The 21473-nt window shown below is 56.3% G+C and overlaps 1 protein-coding gene across 1 annotated transcript; it reads right to left on the bottom strand.

Annotated features, from left to right (window-relative positions):
• Positions 1 to 2450: 2450 nt before the first annotated feature.
• AK4 (adenylate kinase 4) lies at positions 2451 to 14188 on the bottom strand. The gene is made up of 5 exons (XM_054285727.1): positions 13994 to 14188; positions 6349 to 6468; positions 4988 to 5160; positions 3966 to 4084; positions 2451 to 3142 (listed from the first exon to the last, which is right to left on the bottom strand). The coding sequence occupies exons 1-5, from the start codon at positions 14136 to 14138 to the stop codon at positions 3028 to 3030; spliced, it is 672 nt and encodes a 223-aa protein (XP_054141702.1). The 5' UTR covers positions 14139 to 14188; the 3' UTR covers positions 2451 to 3027.
• Positions 14189 to 21473: the final 7285 nt, after the last annotated feature.

The following is a 21473-nucleotide window of genomic DNA, read 5'->3' as shown; positions in this document are numbered from 1 at the left end:
AATTCCCAATTCCCAATTCCCCATTCTCAGTTCCCAATTCCCAGTCCCCAATTCCCAGTTCCCAATTCCCAATTCCCAATCCCCAGTTCCCAATTCCCAGTTCCCAGTTCCCAATCCCCAATTCCCAATTCCCAATTCCCAGCACTCGTGATGGATTCCTGGGACGCAGGACACAGCCAGAGCCTCCCTGTCCTAATGCTCCCTGGGATTTTTATCAGGGAGAAGTTAAGAAGGAAATTAAAACCACTTTTTTTGTGGGGCAGGGGGGGATTGTGATGGGCTTTGAGGATCCTCTCAACCGAAACCAGTCTGGGATTCTGGGATTCCGGGGTTCTGGGATTCCGGGATTCTGGGATTCCAGGTTAAAGATGGGAGGACTGGAGCAAATGGCTACATCCAAGCTGGTTTTTTAACCAACATTTTGCATTATATCAGATAAAGGACCCAAAGAGCTGTGTTATGTCCAAACGCAGGTCCTGAGGGAAATCAAATAAATTCCCACCTTCCTGCAGGGATGCTCTGATTCCTCTTCTTCCCCTCTCCTCCTCCTCCTCCTCCTCACTCCCACAAAGGAGCTCCAGGTCAACACTGCCCTGCTGCCTTGGCAAGGCATTGCCCACACAGACTGTGCCAGCACAGGGATCAGCAGGAGAAAATCTTTATTTACATCTCGAGAGAGAGCAGAAACACAGCTGCAGCGATTCACCGGGAGGAAACGCCGGGAAGAAAACTCCGGGAAGAAAACTCCGGGAAGAAAACTCGGCGCGACATTCCAGGGGCGAGAGGGGCTCCTCCCTCCACACAGTATCTCGGGTCGGTACAAAATTGCTGTGGCTTTACAAAAGGCTCGGGGTTCACAGTAAAACACCCAAAGGGAGCACGGCGGGGGCGCAGCCAGGGACAAATTCCCTGCTGGGGTTTGGTCCCGGAAAATGCAACAGGTCTGGTAGAAAATTCCAGCCCGAGGGCCGGAGGCATGCACAGCCACGGGATTTCTACACCGGTTATAGGGCTGGAAGCCTGGGAAAGGCATCTGCAGACCTGTCCTGTGCTGGGCTGCATGGAATTCTCTCTTCAGGAGGAATTTTGCAGCGGGGAAGGACAGGACATAAGGACGGGACAAGGCAAAGCAGGGATCAGCCCCTCTGCCTGGCACCCAGCTGCTTTTACAGCCTAAAAAAACCCCTAAAACCTCCTCCCCTCCTGCCCAAAGCTGTTCCAAAGAAAGCAGCAGACAGGTTTTGGCTGTGTCGGGATTTGTGTCTAAAACCAGCCCAGACCTTCATCCAGGGTGGTGGGAAAATCCCAAATCTCTCTGAAATAGGCTTTCCCTGCCAGCTGGAAGATTTGCAGCCTCCCAGCACCAGGGCATGGAAAGGCCTCCTGGGACTGCAGTGACAGCTGACAGCGCCTTTGTTCCCACCTGGAAAATTCCCACCTGGAGCAGGGTGGGAGCACTTTGGCCTCGCCCCAGGCAGGGGTGAGCAGGGGGATGTGGGCAGGGATCCCACTCTGGCTCCACCAGGATGAAGCAGATTTTAGGGAATCCTTGGTCAGCACGGGGATGCTCAGCTGGGATAAACAAACCCAGGCAGGAGCTGGAGTTTCACACCTGGAAAAAATCCCTTAAAAATTCAGTCAATCCCCTTTCCCTGGGCCACAGGGAAAATAAAGGAAAAATAAACCCAGGGATATCCAGCAGCAGAAAGGTGCTCTGATTAACCCCAGAGGTGCCAGCGGTGCCAGGTTCCTGCCCTCCTGTGAGCCCCCCTGGCAGAAGCAGAATTCCCTGCACATCCAGCAGCTCCATGCACAATTCCCAAAAGGTGATGCTAAAATTCCGCACTTTTTGTTTGTTCGTTTGTTTGTTTGTTTGTCTTAAACTTTTACAAATACACACCTTGCTTTTATTTTCCTTTTTTTTCTTAAATATATAGTTTATAAAATAAGGCAACTCGAGAGGACCAGAACTGTCCCCATTGCTCGGGTACTGCATCCTACAAAAAGAGGGTGACAGTACTTCCAGTTGAGAAAAGCCCAGCCCCACCACAACCCAAGGATGCTGAAAATCGTGGGAGAACACCTGGGCATGGCCCTGGCTGCATCCCAAGGAAGGAAAGATCTCTGGGGTTTCATGGGGAGGGAGTCACTTTGCTGGGGGACACAGCAGGAGCAGCTGAAGGGACCCCAGGCCAGGGGACCTCGGGGACAAAGGCAGCACAGAAGATGGAATGAGCTGATTCCTGCCCAGAACAGAAGCACAAGTGGAGATAAATCTTTGGGAGAAACTCTTAGGACTTTGCTGTCTTGGAATGTTGAAAGCTATAAACCAGGAAAGCACAAAGGAGAGCAACTCATCCCCAGCCCCAGGTCGTGCTGAGTGTCACAGCATTCCATAAAAACCTGTACAGCAGCTTGTCCAGCAGGGGATTCAGCTCTCCCCATGGAAGGGAGAGTTTCACCTCCAAGCTTTTCCTCTTCTGTGTGTATTCATGCTGGAAATGTGAGCCCCACATCTCTCAGCTTTGCAGTACACACGTTTTCCACGTTGCTCCCAAAATTCCCACTGGGCTGAGTGTTGCTTTCTAGAGCTTTATTTCTCTGAGAAATACATTTAATAGAAAATAATTTATAGAAAAAGACCACCTCAGCCTAGAGAGTCCTCAGCAGTAAATGGTCCTGTGGAGCAGCAGGATGGCACGTGTGGGCTCAGCCAGGGACTGGGGCTGGAAAGGGATGGCAAGGACACCATGGCAAAGCTGTGCAAACCTGGAATGACCAATGCCCCAATGTCAGCACCACCAATCCAGGATGGACCACGGGCAGGAAAGCTCCACAGTCCCAAAAGAGGGAAAAAAACCCCTTATTCCAGGAGACTTGACCTTCCAAACAAAGATCTGATCCTGGCTGTAACTGGTACCCACCAATGTCACCCAGCCATGAACACCCAAGCCCAGCACAGCCCTGGCACTGCACTGGGAACCACATCCAGGATGGAATGAGATCCTGGTGCTTGGCACGGGCTGGCTAGTGCTCCTCCTCCGAGAGGATGGGTGGGATCCTGCTGGACAGCAGGCTGTACACGTAGGGCCAGATCTTGTTGGTCTCTGTGCCAGAGAACGAGTGAAGGATGCCCCTGCTCCTGGAAAAGAGGTGGGAGAAGTCAGGAGAAGCTGTCCCAACCAAGGCAGCTTGGACTGGGGTAGTGGAGGCGTCACTGCCCATGGCAGGGGATGGAATGGGATGGGCTTTAAGGCCCCTTCCAACCCAAACCATTTTGGGATTCTGCTTGGGATTCTGCAGTTCTGTCCCTTCTCCTGCAAGGGCAATTTTGGTCCCACCATGTGCTTAAAAACACTTGGGCTTCTACTCCCTTTGAGCAGCAGATTTACCACCCTGCAGCAATCCATCATTCCCAGACTGGCCAGGGGCACAGCAGCCCAACAATTCCAGGGCACAGCAGCCCCACAAGGGGAACAAGCCCTGGAAGCCCCCGTTGTCCCAGCAGATCCATCTGAGCCAGTGCTGGGGTCTCTCCCTTCTCCTGCCCTCCTGCCAACCTCCCTGCGCTTCACCCAAACCCCTCGGTGCCCCTGGTGGATTTTTCATGGCATGTCCCACCCTGGATCTAGGCCAAAATGCCCCTCCCATGTGCTGAGCCCAGCAGGACCAACAGGAGCTGGGAATTTCCCTGGATCACCCTCCCTCCTCCAAGGGAGGCCCCGTCCAGGCTCAGGGCTTGGCCCCAAAAATCTGCCAGGGCTCTTTGGGATGTGGGCAGGACACAAAGAGCCCTGGTGGCGGTTCTGAGGGCCCTGCTGAGGTTCTGAGAGCCTTGCTGGGGTTCTGAGAGCCCTGCTGGGGTTCTGAGGGCCCTGCTGGGGTTCTGAGGGCCCTGCTGGGGTTCTGAGAGCCCTGCTGGGGTTCTGAGGGCCCTGCTGGGGTTCTGCTCGTGCCCAACTCACTTGTAGAGCTCTATCACGGGCTTGGCAGCATCTTTGTACTTCCTGAGGCGAGCGGCCACGGCCTCGGGCCTGTCCTCATCGCGCTGCACCAGCGGCTCTCCCGTCAGGTCATCCACACCCTGGGGGACACAGAGCACACAGGGACCTCACCCACCCCATCACCCACCCTGCAGCTGCCACAGGCCTCATCCTGGTCATGTCTCAGGTTTGGGGTTTTCTATTTTCACACTCTGTGCTGCTTTAGTGTGTGGGTCTGGGGTCCATACTATGGGATGCTGAGCTCTGTGCACAGAGCAGGGAGACAAAACAATTCCTGCTCCAGCTGGGCACCAAGGACAAATGATCCCAATCTCAGCCCAGGAGCACAAACACCGTGGGCTGGAGAGAGAAAAACAAGCAGGGTGGGACTGCAGGGGCTAAAGCTGCAATGGGACAATGAACTGCAAGGTGCAAATGGAGCAGAACTGATCCCAGGGACAGAGCCCGTGCCCCTCGTGCATTTTGGGGCCATTTTGGTTCATCTTGGGTGCAGCCCTGGCTGGGCTCTGGTGCTGCCCAAGGTGGATCCATGGAGGAGATGCTGTGAATAAATCCCTGCTTTATTCTGGAACTCTGTCTAACCTCTGCTCTGGGGCAGCCTGCACTGTCTGTATCAGTCTTGCTTTCCTCAGGAAAGGGGCAGAATTCCTCAGAACAATTCCTCAGAATATTTAGCTCAATTCCCCAGGAAAGTATAGCACAACTTCTCAGAAGGTTTAGCACAATTCCTCAGAACATTTCCTCAGAATATTTAGCAGAATCCCTCAGAAGGTTTAGCACAATCCCTCAGAACGTTTAGCACAACTCCCCAGGGAAGTTTAGCACAACCCCTCAGAACATTTAGCACAATTCCTCACGGCTCCCAGCCCTTCCACCCAGGATCGCACGCCCAGAGCTCCCTCAGCACCCCAGTTCCCGCAGAGACAGGGCCCCTGTCCCATGTTTCCCCCTTGTGGGAGGCTGCAGGTGTCTCAGGCCCTCACCTGGCTGTGGGGAGGGTTGAAGTCCATGTTGTAGACGCGGCCGCTGCCCGGGTGCACCCAGCGGGCGCTCAGCCGATCCTTCAGCGTCTCGAAGGGGATGTTGAGGCTGATCACCAGGTCCAGCTGGCAGATCCCATCCAGAGCCTGCGCCTGCCCCAGCGTCCGAGGGAAACCTGGGCGGGCACAGGGGCACGGGGAGGGGAACGAGCGGCCGGAAAGCAGCGGGATGGAGCCGGAGCCATCCCCGAGGCAGCTCCGGAGCCGCGGGCCCGGCCCCGCTGCGGCACAGGCGGGGAAAGGCAGACACCGCCATATGGCTCCGAGAAAAAATAACTCCTGCAGCAGCCACGGCTCCCGAAATGTGACACCCGGGGCTCAGCTGGTGCTGCTGGCCCTGCACGGGGGCTGGGGGCAGGCAGGGGGACACGGGCAGTGGCAGAACAGGGATCAGCGCTGGAATGATGAGGGGAAATGTGAAGGGACGGCACAGACTGCTGTGCACAGACTGGGGACAGACTGCTGGCTGATGTGGGGACATCAGGGAGACTGGAGTGAAATGATCCTGTCCTCCTTGGGACAGCCAGTGAGCAGCTGGAGCAAATTCCAGAATCCCAGATGGTTTGGATAGGAAGGGACCTTTAAAGACCTGAAGGGAGCCCACAGGAAAGATGGAGAGAGATCTTTTACAAAGGGATGGAGAGACAGGACACAGGGAATGGTTCCCACTGCCAGAGGGCAGGGATGGATGGGAATTAGGAATTGTTCCCTAGCAGGGTGGGCAGGCCCTGGGATGGAATTCCCAGATTTGCTGTGGCTGCCCCTGGATCCTTGGCAGTGCCCAAGGCCAGGCTGGACACTGGGGCTGGAGCACCTGGGACAGTGGGAGGTGTCCCTGCCCATGGAAGGTGTCCCTGCCCACGGCAAGGATGAACCTGGATGAGCTTTAAGGTCTCACCCAATCCAAACCACTATGGATTCTTTGATTCTCCTTCCAGCCATGGCCAGGGACCCCAGGCCGCGCCTGTTTGCCCTCAGCTCCTCCCATGCCTTCACCTCAGGTGGCTTTTGGGCTGGGACTGAGGAGCAGCTGCACACACACGCGCGTGAAGGAGGGAAGAAGTTTTTCCTGGCGTGTCTCCAGCCCTGCCCTGCTCTGTGGAACACCCAGCTCCTCTCCCTGCCCTTCCCTTTCCCGGCCACGAGCCAAGGGCTCAGCTGGACACGCACGTGCCGAGGCCAGCGGGACACGTCCCTGCGGAGCTCAGCTCCTGCCTCTGCTCCCACCTCCTCTCTCCTGGGGCTGCCAAACCGTGGGGAACAGGGGAATGGCCCCAAGGGGCTGGGTTCCCCTCTGCACTCACCATCGAGCAGCCAGTGCTGCTCCCGCCGCTTCTCCAGCTCGGCCATCATCACGCGGGTGATGACGTGGTCAGGCACCAGCAGCCCTCTCTCCAGGTACTGCTGGGCCAGGGCTCCAGCTTCTGCTTGAGACAAGAAAGAAAAAGAGAGGAAAAAAAATCATGACATTTCTACTTCAAAAATATCACTCCCCCTCAAATTCTGCCTGGGAGATTGTTGGCAGCGTCGCTGTGCTCACAGTGGAAAGGCCACAGGGTCCTTTTGGGGTGGAGGAGTGGGAATTCCTGAGGTACGTGGGAGCAGGAGCGTGCTGGGCCTCAGCCAAGCCACACTGATGGAGAGAGAAGCCCTGGGTGTGCTCCCGTGGTTCAGGACATGGCTCCCATGTGGGCACAGGTAGGGACTGCCCCAAACACCTGAGCCTGCTTCCCATCCCCAGGGCCGAAGGATTTCACAGCCTCCACTTAAGATAAGCTCAGGTAAGAAAATTATTGCCAAGATCACATCCTTGAGAACATAATTGTGGTAATTGCAAGGTAAGTGCACATTGCTGGGCTCCTGCCTGGCTCTGCTCAGCCTCAGCTGCTTCTGGAGGCTGGAGAGGGACTGGGGACAAGGGATGGAGGGACAGGACACAGGGAATGGCTCCCACTGCCAGAGGGCAGGGATGGATGGGAGATTGGGAAGGAATTCCTGGCTGGGAGGGTGGAGAAGACTTGGAATAGAATTCCCAGATTTGCTGTGGCTGCCCCTGGATCCCTGGCAGTGCCCAAGGCCAGGCTGGAGCAGCCTGGAACAGTGAGAGGTGTCCCTGCCATGGCAGGGAGTTGAACTGGATGAACTTTAAGGTCCTTTCCAACTCAAACAACTCCATGATGGATGTTTGCCATGATTTCCTTTCAGCCCCTCAGAAACACAAAGAAAACATTTGGAAAATGGAAATATTCTTTGTCCCTGTGTGTGACAAACCCTGCTCCTGCCCCAGGAGATCTCCAGCCCCTTCCCCTTGGACCAGGACCCCACGGACATCCCTCTGCTGTCTTCCCACAGCAGCTGAAATAGCGTTTGTCGCCAGAAATGAACAATCCCCTCATCTATTTTTTGCACCCTTTCTGGTGAGGACAGCACATTTCAGCCCTCTCCAATGTGAGTCCTCTCTAAAAATAACCCCAGGATGCTGCACTGGAGGCAGCTCCAGCTCGTCCACGTGGGCAGCACCCGCACCTGCCTGGGGTGAACTCCTCAGCTGCACGAGGGGTTTCTGCAAGGTAAGCAATTCTTGGAGAGAATTCATCTGTTCTAAGGGAAGAACCAGCCTGGGCAGGGGTTTGGTTTTGGCCCCTCAGTTTGGGAAGGACATTGGGACACTGGAGCACATCCAGAGGGGACAACGAGGCTGGAGAGGGGCTGGGAGCACAAACCCTGTGAGGAACCCCTGAGGGAGAAAAGGAGACTCAGGGGTGCCCCCATCACTCTCACAGCTCCTGAAAGGGGCCTGTGCCCAGCTGGGGCTGGGCTCTGTCTGCAGCAGCACTGACACAGCCAGAGCACACAGCCTCGAGCTGCACCAAAGGAAATACAGGTTGGAAATCAGGAAAAAGCTTTTTCCAGCAAGGTGATAAAGCTCTGGAATGGCTGCCCAGGGAGGTGGTGCAGTGCCCATCCCTGGGTGTGTTTAACAGAGCCTGGATGTGGCACTGGGGGCCAGGGTTTAGTTGGGGTGCTGGGGCTGGGTTAAACTTGATATCTTGAAGGTCTCTTCCAACCCAGTCATTCTGTGATTCTGTGAATCTGTGAATTCTGTGAATTCTGTGATTCTGTGAATTCTGTGACACGCTCCCAGGTTTAACCCAGAATCCAAAGAGTCTGCCTGGAGAATACGCAGATTTTTCCCTGCTGTGTGTGACGAGCCCTTCTCCCGGCACAGAAGGAAGGTCCAGCCTCCTTCTCCCTGGAGCAGGGCCAGGAGTGCAGGGTGCTGGAATCCGGCATCCCACCTGCCTGCGAGCGGGGCAGCAGCGCTGACTCACGGCTGAGTCACCGGGATCATCCCCCTGCCTCCGTGCAGGCAGGAATTCCAGCTGGCCCCGGGCACAAAACACCTTTTCCCAATGACAGCTTCTTTGTCACCTCCCAGACGTCACCACGTTCCCGCCTGGGAAAGCCAAGGACACGGGGATGGAAAATGCAGCCTGCGGATTGTGCAAACAGCACGGAGCCCTGAGGGCAGCAGCACTACAAAAACAGGATTTGGGGATTTTTTTTTTTATATTTATTGGCGTGGTGTGTGCAGTGCCAGAGGCTGGCAGGGAATGAGCTCGCTGAGGGGCTGGGCTGCTCCAGGAGGAGCTGCTGGGCAAATGTGGCTGTCACCAGAGGGGGGATGGACACCCAGGGGACCAGGGGGTGTCACACAAGGTCTGGCTGTCACCTGTTGTATGAAAAATGTTTTATGGAAAATCCTCTCCTTAGGATTTCTCCTCCTGAGTAGCTGAGAGGCCTCAGGAACAAAATGCAAACAATGGTTATCTGCTGCTGTGGAATGCAACAGGTGCATCTGGGATTGGTCTCATGTGGTTGTTTCTAATTAATGGCCAATCACAGTCAGCTGTCCAGACTGTCTCAGTCAGCCTTTGCTATCATTCCTTTTCTATTCTTAGCCAGCCTTCTGATGAAATCCTTTCTTCTATTCTTTTAGTATAGTTTTAATATAATATATATCATAAAATAATAAATCAGCCTTCTGAAACATGGAGTCAACATTCTCATCTCTTCCCTCATCCTGGGACCCCTGCGAACACCACCACAGTCACCCAAGGAGGGATGGACATCCAGGGGACCAGGAGGTCTGGCTGTCACCCTGAGCAGGGATGGCCATCCCAGGAGCCGGGAGAGGCCACAGCAGGCCTGGCTGTCACCCTGAGCAGGGATGGCCATCCCAGGAGCCGGGAGAGGCCACAGCAGGTCTGGCTGTCACCTGAGGCCAGCTGGCCGCCCCAGGGAGCAGCTGTGGCCCAGCAGGGCTGCTGGAGCCAGGCCTGGAGCTGCAGGCCAGCGCAGCCCGAGGCACAGCGGGGCTGGGGAGGGAGTGTGGGAACACAGCAGAGCCCCACAGCCCCGGGGTGCAGCTTTCCCACGGCCCAGAACAGATGGACAGCTCTCCACGGCTCCCTCACGGACATCCCTGCTGCTCCCCTGTCCCCTCTGTGTGTGTGAAGCTCCTGGGGCTTCTCCCTCCTCCACAGCACTGCCACATCCCCTCTCTCCAGCAGGAGCAGCCCTGGATCTGCAGGAAGGGCTCTCCAGACCCCCAGGATGTGCTGAGAGCATCACCCCATCCCGAATCCCAGCCCTGGGGGTTCCTTCCAGGCAGTTTAAACTCCAAATTTAACATTTGCCACCCCCTTCCCAGCCCCCAGCCCATGGAAAACTCCATTCCAAAGGGGAGCAGGGTCTGGGGGTCCTTCCTGAGCAGGGAGGGAGATCCTGGCCCCCCATGAGGAGCTGGGGCTCCCCCCATAGCACCAAACCCCATTGCTGGGCTGGTCACAGGGGTGCAGAATTTACTCTGCACTTACTCCAGGGAGCAAAGGGCTTTTCAGTGTGCTGAGCTCGAAGCCAGCCTTCCAACTCCTGCTCTAATCCCATTAATCTGATGATTGAGGGTTTAATCTGCCCTGAAACTCACGGGACTCCAGCTCTCCGTGGCTCCCCCCACATGGCCTTGATCTGTCCCCAGGGATGTGTCCCAGCCCCAGGGGACAACTGATGATAATAACAGGTTATTTCTTTGAGATTATTGAAAGAGAAGGGAGTTAGGTTGCAGTGGTTTCTTTTTTTAAATTATTTTATCAATTATTTTTGAGATTTTGAAGTAATTTTTAAGAATTTGAATTTTTTTATGAATGGTAAATATTGGAAAATTTTAGGGATTGTTTGTTGGTTCAATGTGGGGTTTTTTGTATTTTTTAAATTAATTTTTATGGTATTTAGATTTTTTTTTTAGGGGTTATTGGATTCTTTAGATGGTGTCCTGGGGTGGCTGGGATTGTTTATTTTTTAAGTTACCTTTAGAGCTGTGAGTGTATTTGTGGTTTTTGCAAAAAATTTATTTTTAGTTTTATTTTTATTGAGATAATAAGGGGGTTTTTTTTAATTGTAATGGGATTTTTTACAATAGAGCAGGCATAATTGCTGGGGTTTTATTAGTTTTTTTATTGTAATTATGTTTTACTTTGTGGGAATTTTTTATATTTGTAAGTTGTAAGGTATTTGTAAGGGATGTGGTATTTGTGAGGGACGTGTCCCAGCCCCAGGGGACGTGTCCCAGTCCCAAGGCCACCCAGCAGCCACCCAGGGCCAGGCAGGACAGGCTGGAGGAGAAGCTGTTCCCAAACACAGCCCTGGGCAGGCTCCAGAGCCTGCAGCACAACCCTGGACTTTCTCCCTGTCCAAAGCCTTTTCCAGGGGTTTGTTTTGTTTTATTTTGTTTTGTTTTCCCCCATTATTTAGGCTACAGCAGCCCAGTCTGGAGCTGACAGGGAGGAGGAACCCTGGGCGTGAATGAGGCACCACAGCACCACCACAGTTAAACCACAGCGGTTGTCACCCCAGTTTTGGGACCCTTCTCCTGACACAGATGCTGCACCCACCCTGCAATCAGCATCAGGAGGGGATTTGAGGGAGCAGGAACCTGATGTGGCCCCAAATTTGGGCTTGCAGGGTGGACAGTGGGGTGTGAAAGGTGCCTGTGCTCAGCTGGGGCTGGGCACTGACACATCCAGAGCACACAGCCTCGAGCTGCACCAGGGGAAATACAGGCTGGAAATTAGGAAAAAAAGTTTTTTATGGAAAGAGTGATAAAGCTCTGGAATGGCTGCCCAGGGAGGTGGTGCAGTGCCCATCCCTGGGTGTGTTTAACAAAGCCTGGATGCGGCACTGGGTGCCAGGGTTTGGTTGGGGTGCTGGGGCTGGGTTGGACTCCATGATCTTGGAGGTCTCTTCCAACCCAGTCATTCTGGGAATTTTGGGATTCTGTGAATTCTGTCAGGAGAGCAACAGCCAAGACTGGGAGAGATCCCAGGGATCAGAGATCTATGGAAAAGCAGGGACTTTTTGTCAGTCTGCATCCCTGGGCTCAGCTCTGGCCACCAAGCAGGCCAGTGTGGCCAGCAAAGGCCACAGTCCATGGGAAAGGTGTGGAGAAGGGCTGTGGGGCCATGCACAGCCCACATCCCCCAGGGAATTTTGTTTTGTGGACGCTCACAGAGGAAATCTGTCACGAGGAGGGCACAGGAGCCACTCCTGGCTCCAAGAGAGCACCTGACAGGGAGCAGTGGGGCAGACACAAGAGCCACAGACCCCCAGCCAAAGCCAGGACAAGAATTCAGTTGTTTGGCAAATGAGCTGCAGAGTCCTGCTAAGACCTGGGGATGCTGCCAACACCGGAGACAACCACCTGGGTTCTGGGGCAAATGATGGCCAAAAAAATGGCTCACTACCCTCCAGCACCCCTGCCTGGCACCAAAACACAGCCTGAAAGTCTTCCAAGGTGTTTCAAAGGCCTTTCCCTGGAGCAGAGCAGCCATTGCTGACAGGCATTAATTAGGGGACACACGGCTGGGGGCGGATGTGCCTGGAGCACAACTCAAAGCCCTCCAGCAGCAGCAGCCGTGCATTCAGCTGCTTCACCTGCCCCAAAAATGAGTCTTTGTTCCCTGAGACCGTCACCACCAGCTCCAGCAGCGGCCTGGAATGCTCTCCATGCTGGAACTCGGCCTTCCTCCAGCAGCAGGAGCCCCCCAAACCCTCAGCTGTGGCCACTTCATGCCTGGCAGTGGCCAGAAGGAAAATCCCTGGAGCACCGACACAGCAGGCCAAGATCCCTGTGAAAACACAGGATTCACCGTTGCCTTTGGGAGGATGAGGCTGTAATGGGTCTGTTGGTTCTGCAGAGCCCCAGCTCCCCACAAGCACAAAGCTGGTGACGCAGCTGAGCTGACAGACTTGGGAAGAGGAGCTGCTTCCACCTCGTTTCCCCCGGAGCACAGTCATGTAACAGCTTGTCCAAAGCAAACAGCAGAAAAAACAAAAACAAAAACTAAAAAACCCCAAATAACTGGAGCTCACTGAGAGCTGTTACACAGGCTGAGTCAAAGGTGGGACCCAAATGTCATGCCAGATGAACCAAACCACGGCTGGTTTCCTTCTGAGTAATTTTCCCTGCATTTCTCCGTGTTGTTTCCTTCTGAATGTACCCAAGACACCTTCAGCTAACTCTTCTTGCTTCTCAGTGTCCCCAGAGGAGCTCTGTGGCAAGAGCACGGACTGAAAAGTGAAGTTTGGGACAGTTGGTGGTTCAGAGCTTGGCTGTGGCAGGTCCTGGGTGGGCACTGGCTGCCCCTCTCCACACACTGCACCTCTGCTTGCTTTCCAGCCCAGCTTTCTGTCCTTCAGCCAAAGCCCTCACCGAGATTTTCCAAATTTGTAAAGAAAACATTATTGTCCTTTTTATTTACAAAAGGAAATCTGGTATTTTTACATGAGTGACCAGCGCAGAGCTGTGTGCAACGCCCTTGTCGGACCATGCACCTCTCCAAAACTTTACCCTGCCTAATCTTCCTCCCTGTTTTTGCCATCCTTCTAAAATAGAAATCACTTCTGAATCCTCTGGGCTTGTTTTGCACCGAGGCCGTTTCACCGTTCCCTGCCCGGTGAGTCAGCTTCCCCCCGGTCGGTGTTTCACACATTAGCGGAGGACAGAAGGAAGCGCTGGGGAAAGAACCGCGCCGGGATTGCCCAATCCCGCCGAGCCGGGGCTCAGCACGGCCGCTCCCGAGCCCAGCCCGGAGCAGGAACACCCTCACTGCCCGAGGGACACAGCACAGCTCATCCCGGCTCCAGGGGTTTGGGTGTCGGACACAGGATGGGCAGCGCTGCCAGCCCTACAAGCCGGGAGTGCGGGGGTGCCTGTGCCAGGTGGGTGCGGACCCCATCTCCTGCCGCTCCCCGCTGCTGGGACCCGGCCAGGGCAGCCGGCGATATTCCCGGCAGGTTTTCCCTCCGGACAGACTCTCCTTCCCAATCCATCCGTGCCGCCGTGGGAATGCCGCAGCATCCCGGCCATCTGCCGTGCATCCCCGGGGCAGGATGGAGTTATTGATAATCACAGGATGGAGTTATTGATAATCAGAGGATGGAGTTATTGATAATCACAGGATGGAGTTATTGATAATCACGGGATGGAGTTGTTGATAACCACAGCACAGCTCCGAGCCCCGCACAGCGCCGATCGCCCTGGGGTCTGCACCGGGCTCTCCGGAGCCGCGGCCACCCCGCACAGCGATAACGGAGCCACGGCACATCCCCGGCACCCGCGGCTCCCGATCGCGCTGCTCCCGAGCGGCTCCGAGAGCTCCGGCAGGAGGAGCGGGCGATGAATGAGCTGTGCCAAACGCACGGCAAGAAAACAACCTGTGGTGCACCCGCCGCGGACACGGATCCCATCCATCCCCGTCTCCATCCCACCCCACCTCCATCCGCGTCCCCACCGCGTCCCAGCGCTGCCCCGCCGGGGATGCGAGGGCAGGGACCCCCCGGTGCCGCTCCCGGTGCCGGTGCCGACGGGGCGGCCCCGCGGGCACTCACCGCCGCCGCCGCCGAGGCTCTCCCGCAGGAACTGCCCGCTGGAGAGGTGCTGGAGCCCGAAGCTGCGGGCGATCCTCTCGCACACCGTGCCCTTGCCCGAGCCGGGCGGGCCGAGCACCACGGCCCGCAGCAGCTTGGAGGCCATGGCCGGCTGCGGGCGCCGGAGCGCTGCGGGGCAGGACACGCGTCAGCCGCCCCGGCCGCGCTCCCCCCGCGCCGCCCGGACACATCAGCAGGGCGGGGGGACCCCGCGGCCGCTCCCCCCGCCCGCCCCCTCGGGCCGCGGCACCCTGGGATTTGTAGTCCCGGAGCCGCCCGCGCATCCCCCGGCCCGACGGGGCCCCCGCGGTCCCGCACGGCCCGGCCCGGCGGGTCCCGGTTCGGCGCGGCCCGGCCCGGCTCGCCCCGCCCCGGCACATCCCGGCTCGCCGCGCCCGGCTCGCCCGAGCCGCGCCGCCCATGGACGCGGCTCCCGGGGCACGTCCCGCACGCCCGGCACGGCCGAGCCCGCGGGGAGCCGGGGGGGACCCGCGGGGGACCGCGACCACCGGGGCGGGCACGGCGGCGGCGGGCGGAGGGTGCCCCGCTGCGGACGGGCGGAACACGGGCCGAGGGCGGGCGGGATGGGCATGAACGGCTGGAAACCATGGGCTGGGAAGCGGGTACAACCTGTGGATGGACAGCTGGAAAGCACAGCCAGGGGAGGAGGTACAACCTGTGGATGGACAGCTGGAAAGCACAGCCAGGGGAGGAGGTACAACCTGTGGATGGCACACACACACATCCACACACACACAGGAACACAGACACAGACACACACACACACAGAGCCTGGAGGTGGTGCACAGCCCGCCGTGCCCAGGCGCTGCTCAGCGCTGGTGACACTGCGGGGAGTGTCTGTGTCACTGTGGACGTTCGTGTCACTCGCTGTGTGTCTGTGGGTGACTCCCTCTGCGTGTGTGGCTCCGCGGGTGCCGTTCCTTGTGTGTGTCCCTGTGTGTGTGTGTGTGTGTGTGTCCCTTCCTCGGTACAGAATGTCACTCCCTCTGTGTCTGTGCGTGTGTCACGGTCTGTGTCACTGTGTGTGCGTGTGTCACTGTCTGTGTCACTTTGTGTGCATGTGTCGCTGTGTCTCTGTGTGAGTGTCTCGCTGTCTGTGTCACTGTGTGTGTCTGTCACTGTGTGTGTGTCACTCCGCGTGTGTCACTGTGCGTGTGTGGCACGGCCCGCGCTGTCCCGGCGGGTGCAGCCCCGTGCCCACACCGTGCCCACACCGTGCCCACACCGTGTCCGTGCCGTGCCGTTCCTGGTGCGTGCCCCCGTGGCAGCCGCCGTGCCCGCGCTCGGGGGCGCGCGCCGCTCCCGGCTCTCCCCCCCGCCCCGCCCGCCCGCGCGCGCCCCCGCGCGCGCCCCCGCGCGCCCCCGCGCCGCCCCCGGAAGCGGGCGCGGGTCACGTGGGCGCGCGGCGCTGCCATAAACACGGCAAGATGGCGGCGCTCACGCCGCCCGCCCGCCCGTGCTGCGTCATGTCGCGCCCCGGCCCCGCCGCGCCCGCAGGTGGGTCCGGCCCGGCGCGGCCCCGGGCACCGCGGGGTGGGCGGCCGGCGGCGGGGGGCGCGGGGCCGGCGGCGCCGGGCGCGGCGCTGCCCCGTGGCGCACTCGCATTTTCGGGGGCTGCGCGGGCGGGGCCGCCGCCCCCCCCTGCCCCGGGCGGGTCCCGGCGCTGCTGAGGGGCGAGCGGGGCGGGGGGCGCTCCGCGGGATCGGGGCTCCCCGTCCTGCCCCATCCCGTCCCGTCCCGCGGCTGCCGCCCGGCTTTCCCCCTCCCCGCTCCAGGTAAGCTCGGGCAGCGCCCCGGCAGCGAAGTTGGGAGGAGCGGCGGTGGCGGCCCGGGCCCCGCCAGGCTCCGCCGCCCCTCAGCGCCGCCGTGCCCGCCGCCGGCCGTGTCACCGCCCCACGCCGCTGCGTCCCCGTAACCAGCTGTTTGTTTTCTTCCCTCCTCAGGCTGGCCGGGATTCGCGTTCAAACTGCGCCGGGGAAGATGGAGATGAGGTTTGTTCCCCTCAGGAGCCCGCGCGGGGTGAGAGCGGCTCGCAGCGCCCCGAGATCCTCGGCCCGTGCGTAGGGGTGGGGAGGGACCGGCCCCGGGGCTGTGGGCAGGGAATGTCCCCAGCCCCATCGCTGCGATGCCGAAGGAATTTTGGTTCCTATGAAACAACTGCAAAAATATCACCAGCCCCAAAGGGGCAGGAGGTGGAACTGGAGTTTAAACACCAACCAGGCCAGCTTAAACGGGTTTCAAAGGTGAGAAATGGCAGCAAACACTGGAAACTGGAGGGTTTTTTAAAAAAGTGTACAGAAATTTGCAGGGCCTTAGCAATAACAAGAGCAAAAATGTGTGCTGGACTCCAAAACTAATGTGGGATTTGCTATAAAAAGGTGATTTTTTCCAGATATATGGAGAACCTGCTTGAGCTTTCTGCATCAGGTCTGTGTAGCTTTAGTCTGGCTGAAGCAAAGCAAAAATCATTGTGTGTGTGTGAGAGAGAGAGTGATGCAAGACAACAAACTGTATTTGAACTGGGGGAAGAGCTGGCTCCTCCAGATAAAATGGCATCAGCCCTTGGAATACAGGTGTGACTTCAGCAGTTGCTGTTGCAGAGGGTGCTGGGGAGGAATTGTTCCCCCTCTCCCTTTAAAACCCTGATAAGGAACTGCTGGAGCAGTAAAATCCTGATAGAGTGATCAAAGCATGCTTGAATTGCAAAGCAGTGATTCTTCTCTCATCACCTCGGCCTGTGAGATGTAGAATTCCCAACCCCACACTTAAGCCATGCTGAGATCAGTAGGATTCCTCACCTGGAATACCAATGGTGGTGTGAGAGCACCTGGGAGTGAGAGCCAAGGGCTCGTTGCTCATGCAGCTCCTTTCCTTTTCAAAACCCACCCTTGCACAGACAGAATCCATTAATATTTTTAGCAAGTTTTTGTTGTGCTTTCCTAGCAACAGCCAATTCCTTAATGATTAATCCCCAAACTGTGGCAAATCTGCAAATTTGGGGATGCATGCTGAAGTCATCTGTGCTGCCTGACGTCAGCATTGCATAATCTGTTGACTGTCCCCCTTTTATGTAATGTATGTTTGGAGTTTGTTTTAAAATGTGCAAATGTTTTTTTTTCCCCTGCGTGCTGCTGCTCCCATATTCCTCGTTTGCCTCTCCGTTGCCCTCTGGAGTTGCAAACTTGTAAGGCAGCGTTTTCACGGCTGGATCCAGCCCAGCGTTTTGTGTTTGTCTCCTAAAAACAGCCTCGGGGACATCTCAGCACCTTCTCTTTGCCAGGTGAGTTATTTAGAGTGTTAAAAAAAAAAAAAAAAACCAAAAAAACCCCAAACAATTTTTGGAGTTTCTGCTTCCTGCTGCTGGAAATGTGGAAGCTCCTTGTGCTGCTCCATCAACATCATAAATGGACTTTTATTGGAAACTTAGTAACACATTAACTTTGGCAGCATGAAACCCTTGTGTTTTCTTAAAGTCATTTCAGAACTTGATGTATCCAATTCCCTCAGGCAACGTGGGGGTGGTAGAAATAATTTTGTGATGTTTTCAGGAATGCCTGGTTTTAGGAAAGAAAAAAAAAGCCAAGAGGGGGTAAAGTTGCAGACATGCACAACAAAGTGGTGGGTGGAGAAATAGTTCCATGATCTTTTCAGCAGTGCCTGTTTTTAAGGAAGGGAAAAAAAACAATGGGGAGGGAGTAAATATAGGTTGATGGAAGCTTGTAATTTAACAAATTAGTGGGATTGTGCATTTCAAATGTTTTTATGTGGATTTGATGAGCTAAAAATGCCACTGGGGCACCTGGAGGCTGCTGCCTGCGGTCGCGGTGGGCACGGCTGGCCCTGGGAGGGCACGGCAGGATCGGCCGTGCTGCCTGTGCACACACACGTGCCAGGCTCCAAGGAGGGTGAGGGCTGGGCCGGGCAGTCCCAGCTCCTGGAGGAGCAGGCAGCAGCAGCGTGGCGGGCTCAGGGCACGGTGCCGGTGCCGCCGTCGGGGCCGTGCCCGCCGCGATGCCGCCGTCCCAGAGCGGCTCCAGCCGCTCTCCTGGCTGCCTGCCACTGTCCCCACTGCTCCTGACACCCAGCACTGGCAGCACGAGCCAAGAGCTGCTGCCTGCCTGGATTTGAGGGGGAGGAAGGGCTGTCCCCTGGAGCAGGGGTGGGTGCTCTCTCTCCGTTAAAGCCAGCGTGGGTGGATTTGCCCACAAGGAGCTGCCGCTTAAAACCACTCGGAAGCCGCTGTGGTCATTAAGATTTAACACTAATTATGTGGATGATTTCCTGGAGTGAACCTCAGCTGCAAAGCCACTTGTGTTAGGGCTCCCGAGGCTTTCACCTGAGGGGTGACGTGGGGTTTTTGGGACACTGAGGGAGGAGGACACCGAGGACTCGGCAGTGCCACGGAGGGGCCAATGACTGCCAGGCTGCCCTGGCTCAGTTATCACAGTGCTGATGCTGTCTCTTGTAAAGGTACAGTACTGTGATAACTGAAGGATGGCAGCCATCTGAGCTTCACGGCACCCTGGGGCCCCCAGAGCCACCACGCACGGCGTCCTGCTCCACTGGAGTGTGCTCGTGTCACCTGGAGCCCTTGGCATAAAGGTCACGTTTGTTCAATAAAATATTACACACTCTGCCTCGGTATTGGCTGTTTCCTCTGGGGAGGGCTTCCAGAAGTGCTGTGCTTTGGAAGTGGTCAGGAATGGTTCCCAAAGCAGGGTCCTGTGCAGCCTGGTGGATATTAAATAACACAGAGGCCCTTCGGCGGGGTTACTTGGTTACAGAACAAATTATTCTGTAGCAATAGAGAAAATGAAGCCCTTTTAAGATACTTTTTAATATTTTTTTGTTAAGATACCACAGTCGTGGCTGGTTACTGTAACTCAGAGGTCTCTACGTGGGAATTAGAGGTGGGAAATGGGTTCTTCCCAGCAGTGAGTTACTGGTGGATCGGGGACAGCCCCTTGCAGGGTTTCCTCGGGGCTTCTCTGCTCTGTGAGTGGGAGACTGAATTTCCGGGGTCATTTTTACAGCGATGTCATCAAAATCCCTGGAAATGAGGTGTTTTTCAGGGGGCCTGTGCTGATCTTTGTGCCGTGTGAGTTAACTCTGCAGTGCTGGGACCCGACAGCAGAGGGGCCCCGCGGGCCGGATTGTGGTGGGACTGTGAAATCCCAAGATTTTTGCATCAAGTAACCGGAAAGCTGCAGGAATGTCCGTGCAATGCCCGTTTCCCAGATTCCTGCCCTTCCCCGAGGAGCTGGTGGCATTCAGGCTGCCGAGGCTGATGCAGCACTTTGCAGAGGTCACTGTTTGCTCTCCATCCTGACATTCGGCGTGGTCATTGACCCAGTGGTGTTTAGAAATTCTTCTTTCTGGGCTGGATAATTCTTGTTCAGCAGGGCTTTGCCCTGTGCTTCCCTGCAGCTCGGGGGACAGGACAGGGATTAGCCCCAAGATGGTAAAAAGATGGTTTTTCATTCCCCCGCTGCTCACTGGAAGTTTTTAGGGCCTGCCTGGAGGGGTCAGGGCTGTGCAGCCACTGATGGAACGTTTTGCCAGCCTGCGTCACTTAAAGGGGGGAAATTCTTACTGGTGCTGGGACAGAGGCTCGGGGCTGCTTCTGGAGGAGGGCTCTGTCTCACCAGAAACTGCAAACAATGAAAAAAGACGTCCTGCTACCAAGACTTTAAATTCTGGATTAAAATCTGAGCAGAGTCAACCCTCAGCTTCCACTTTCCAAAGGTTACAGGCACCTCTTCCAGGCAGGAATGTGCTTATCCCGAAAAGGAGTAGTGCTCATCTCTGTGCTGGCTGTCCCACAGCACTGCTGTGCTGCTCCTTCCTGTGCCACCTGCATTCCAGGATGGGCAGGAGAGGGAGGAGCTGGGGGATCCTGGCCATGGGAGCGTTCGAAAGCTGCCCAGGGCTCTCTCTTTACCCATTTCAGGTGCTCAGGGAATGTGCAGTCCCTTTCCTGGCAGAAAGGCAGATGCATCCAGCCAGGTGCTCGTGGTGCTGCCCCAGGCACAGCTCTGGGTGCTCCCTGATAGGAACAGCCTGGCGACTCCCTATAGAAAGCATCAACTTCTTTCCTGCCCACAGAAAGCAAGATGAGTGCTCAGAGGCAGATCCAAGGTTTGTTTTGGATCAGATCCAAGGAGTACAGTTGCTCACCTGCCTGGCCATGGCTCAGGTTTGAGGTTAATGACCAACCCGTGCTGTTTTTAGGGATGTGCAGCGGAGCTGTGTGTGGGACACTCGTGTGGGGCTGCACAGCCTGCCCCAGTGACTGGTGCCTCTCATTTCCTGTCACAACAGGCACAGCCTCAGCTCTGCCATGGCACAGGAACTGAGCCCGTGCCTCAGAGCAGCCCCTCTCCAGTCACATTCACTGGAATTTTTCTCCCTCTCTGGCACACTGGGCAGAGAGTCCATCTCTTTTTCCTGTAGCTTCCTACTGATATGGGAATGGGACAGGCTGGTGGGTTTGCTGTCCAAGCATTGCTGCATATGAACAATGCAACTCTCAGAGTCTCTTTGCCACTGGAGCACTTCCTCCTACCAACGTGTTGAAGCAAGACACAAACAACCTGCATCCAGGGGTACAGAAACAAGGCCCATCCCCTCTCTGTCTGTGATTCCTGGGACTGATCCCAGGGCAGGGCAGTTCCTGGTGCTGTGTCTCAGCTGCCATTCCAGATGGGTCTGTTCTCACCCAGCAGTTCTCAGGCTCTTGCATCAGGAAAGTCCCTTTTCCTGCCTGGACTCTGCTGCCTTCCCACCCACGTTCCACGTGGGGAGAGGAGCATTTCTGCTCCTGGGATGTCTCCTCAGGGCTGTGAGGCTGCAGGCTGGAATGGCTGCTCTGCTCCTGGCTCCCAGCCCCAGCTCAGCCTTTTAAGGGTGGCAGCTGCTGCTTGGAGCAGCCTGGCCCTTCTGACAGCAGCAGGGTTAAAGGCATCCCCTGTCTGCAGCCCTTGAAACCAGATGAAGATGTTGCCTTCCCCCAAAATGCCTTTTCCCCCTCCAAATGTACCTTCTATTGCTATTGGACTAAAATAAAAATCCTTCCCAACAGAGCTTTAAGCACTCAGCCATTTCAAAGTCCAGCAGTGCCCTGCATGAGTCAGACTGTTTCAATTGCTGTTTATTTAGACCTTCTCCAGCTTAGTGCAGACACTTGAACTTGAACTCTAACCCAGACCTCCGTGATTAAACATCTTTGCAAACCAAGCCGCCTACTTACAATGTCCCCATGCAAATATTAGATGTACCAGAAAGCAACTTGGCTTTATGTCTGATTAAGAAAATCCTCAGTGTGAGCCTGGAGATGCTGCACAATGTGGAATGAACTCTGCTGGAGTCTGTACTGTCCTGTTTTCCCCTGGAACTGGGAGAAGCAGTGTGTGAGCAGAGG

Source organism: Melozone crissalis, unplaced genomic scaffold (genome assembly GCF_028551555.1).
Source record: "Melozone crissalis strain CALT ecotype California unplaced genomic scaffold, PUWL_Pcris_2 ptg000045l_1, whole genome shotgun sequence".
NCBI lineage: Eukaryota > Metazoa > Chordata > Aves > Passeriformes > Passerellidae > Melozone > Melozone crissalis.
Note: the sequence above shows the minus strand (reverse complement) of the source record. Positions and strands in the feature narration are given on the sequence as shown.

Bases quoted from the DNA above. Each gene is read 5' to 3' on its own strand.
- AK4 (XM_054285727.1), bottom strand. From the start codon at position 14,138: ATGGCCTCCAAGCTGCTGCGGGCCGTGGTGCTCGGCCCGCCCGGCTCG. The intron at 4,085-4,987 runs GTGAGGGCCTGA...TGTGTCCCCCAG, and splicing joins TCAACCCTCCCCACAGCCAG to GGTGTGGATGACCTGACGGG. The intron at 3,143-3,965 runs GTGAGTTGGGCA...CCTCTTTTCCAG, and splicing joins CCCGTGATAGAGCTCTACAA to GAGCAGGGGCATCCTTCACT.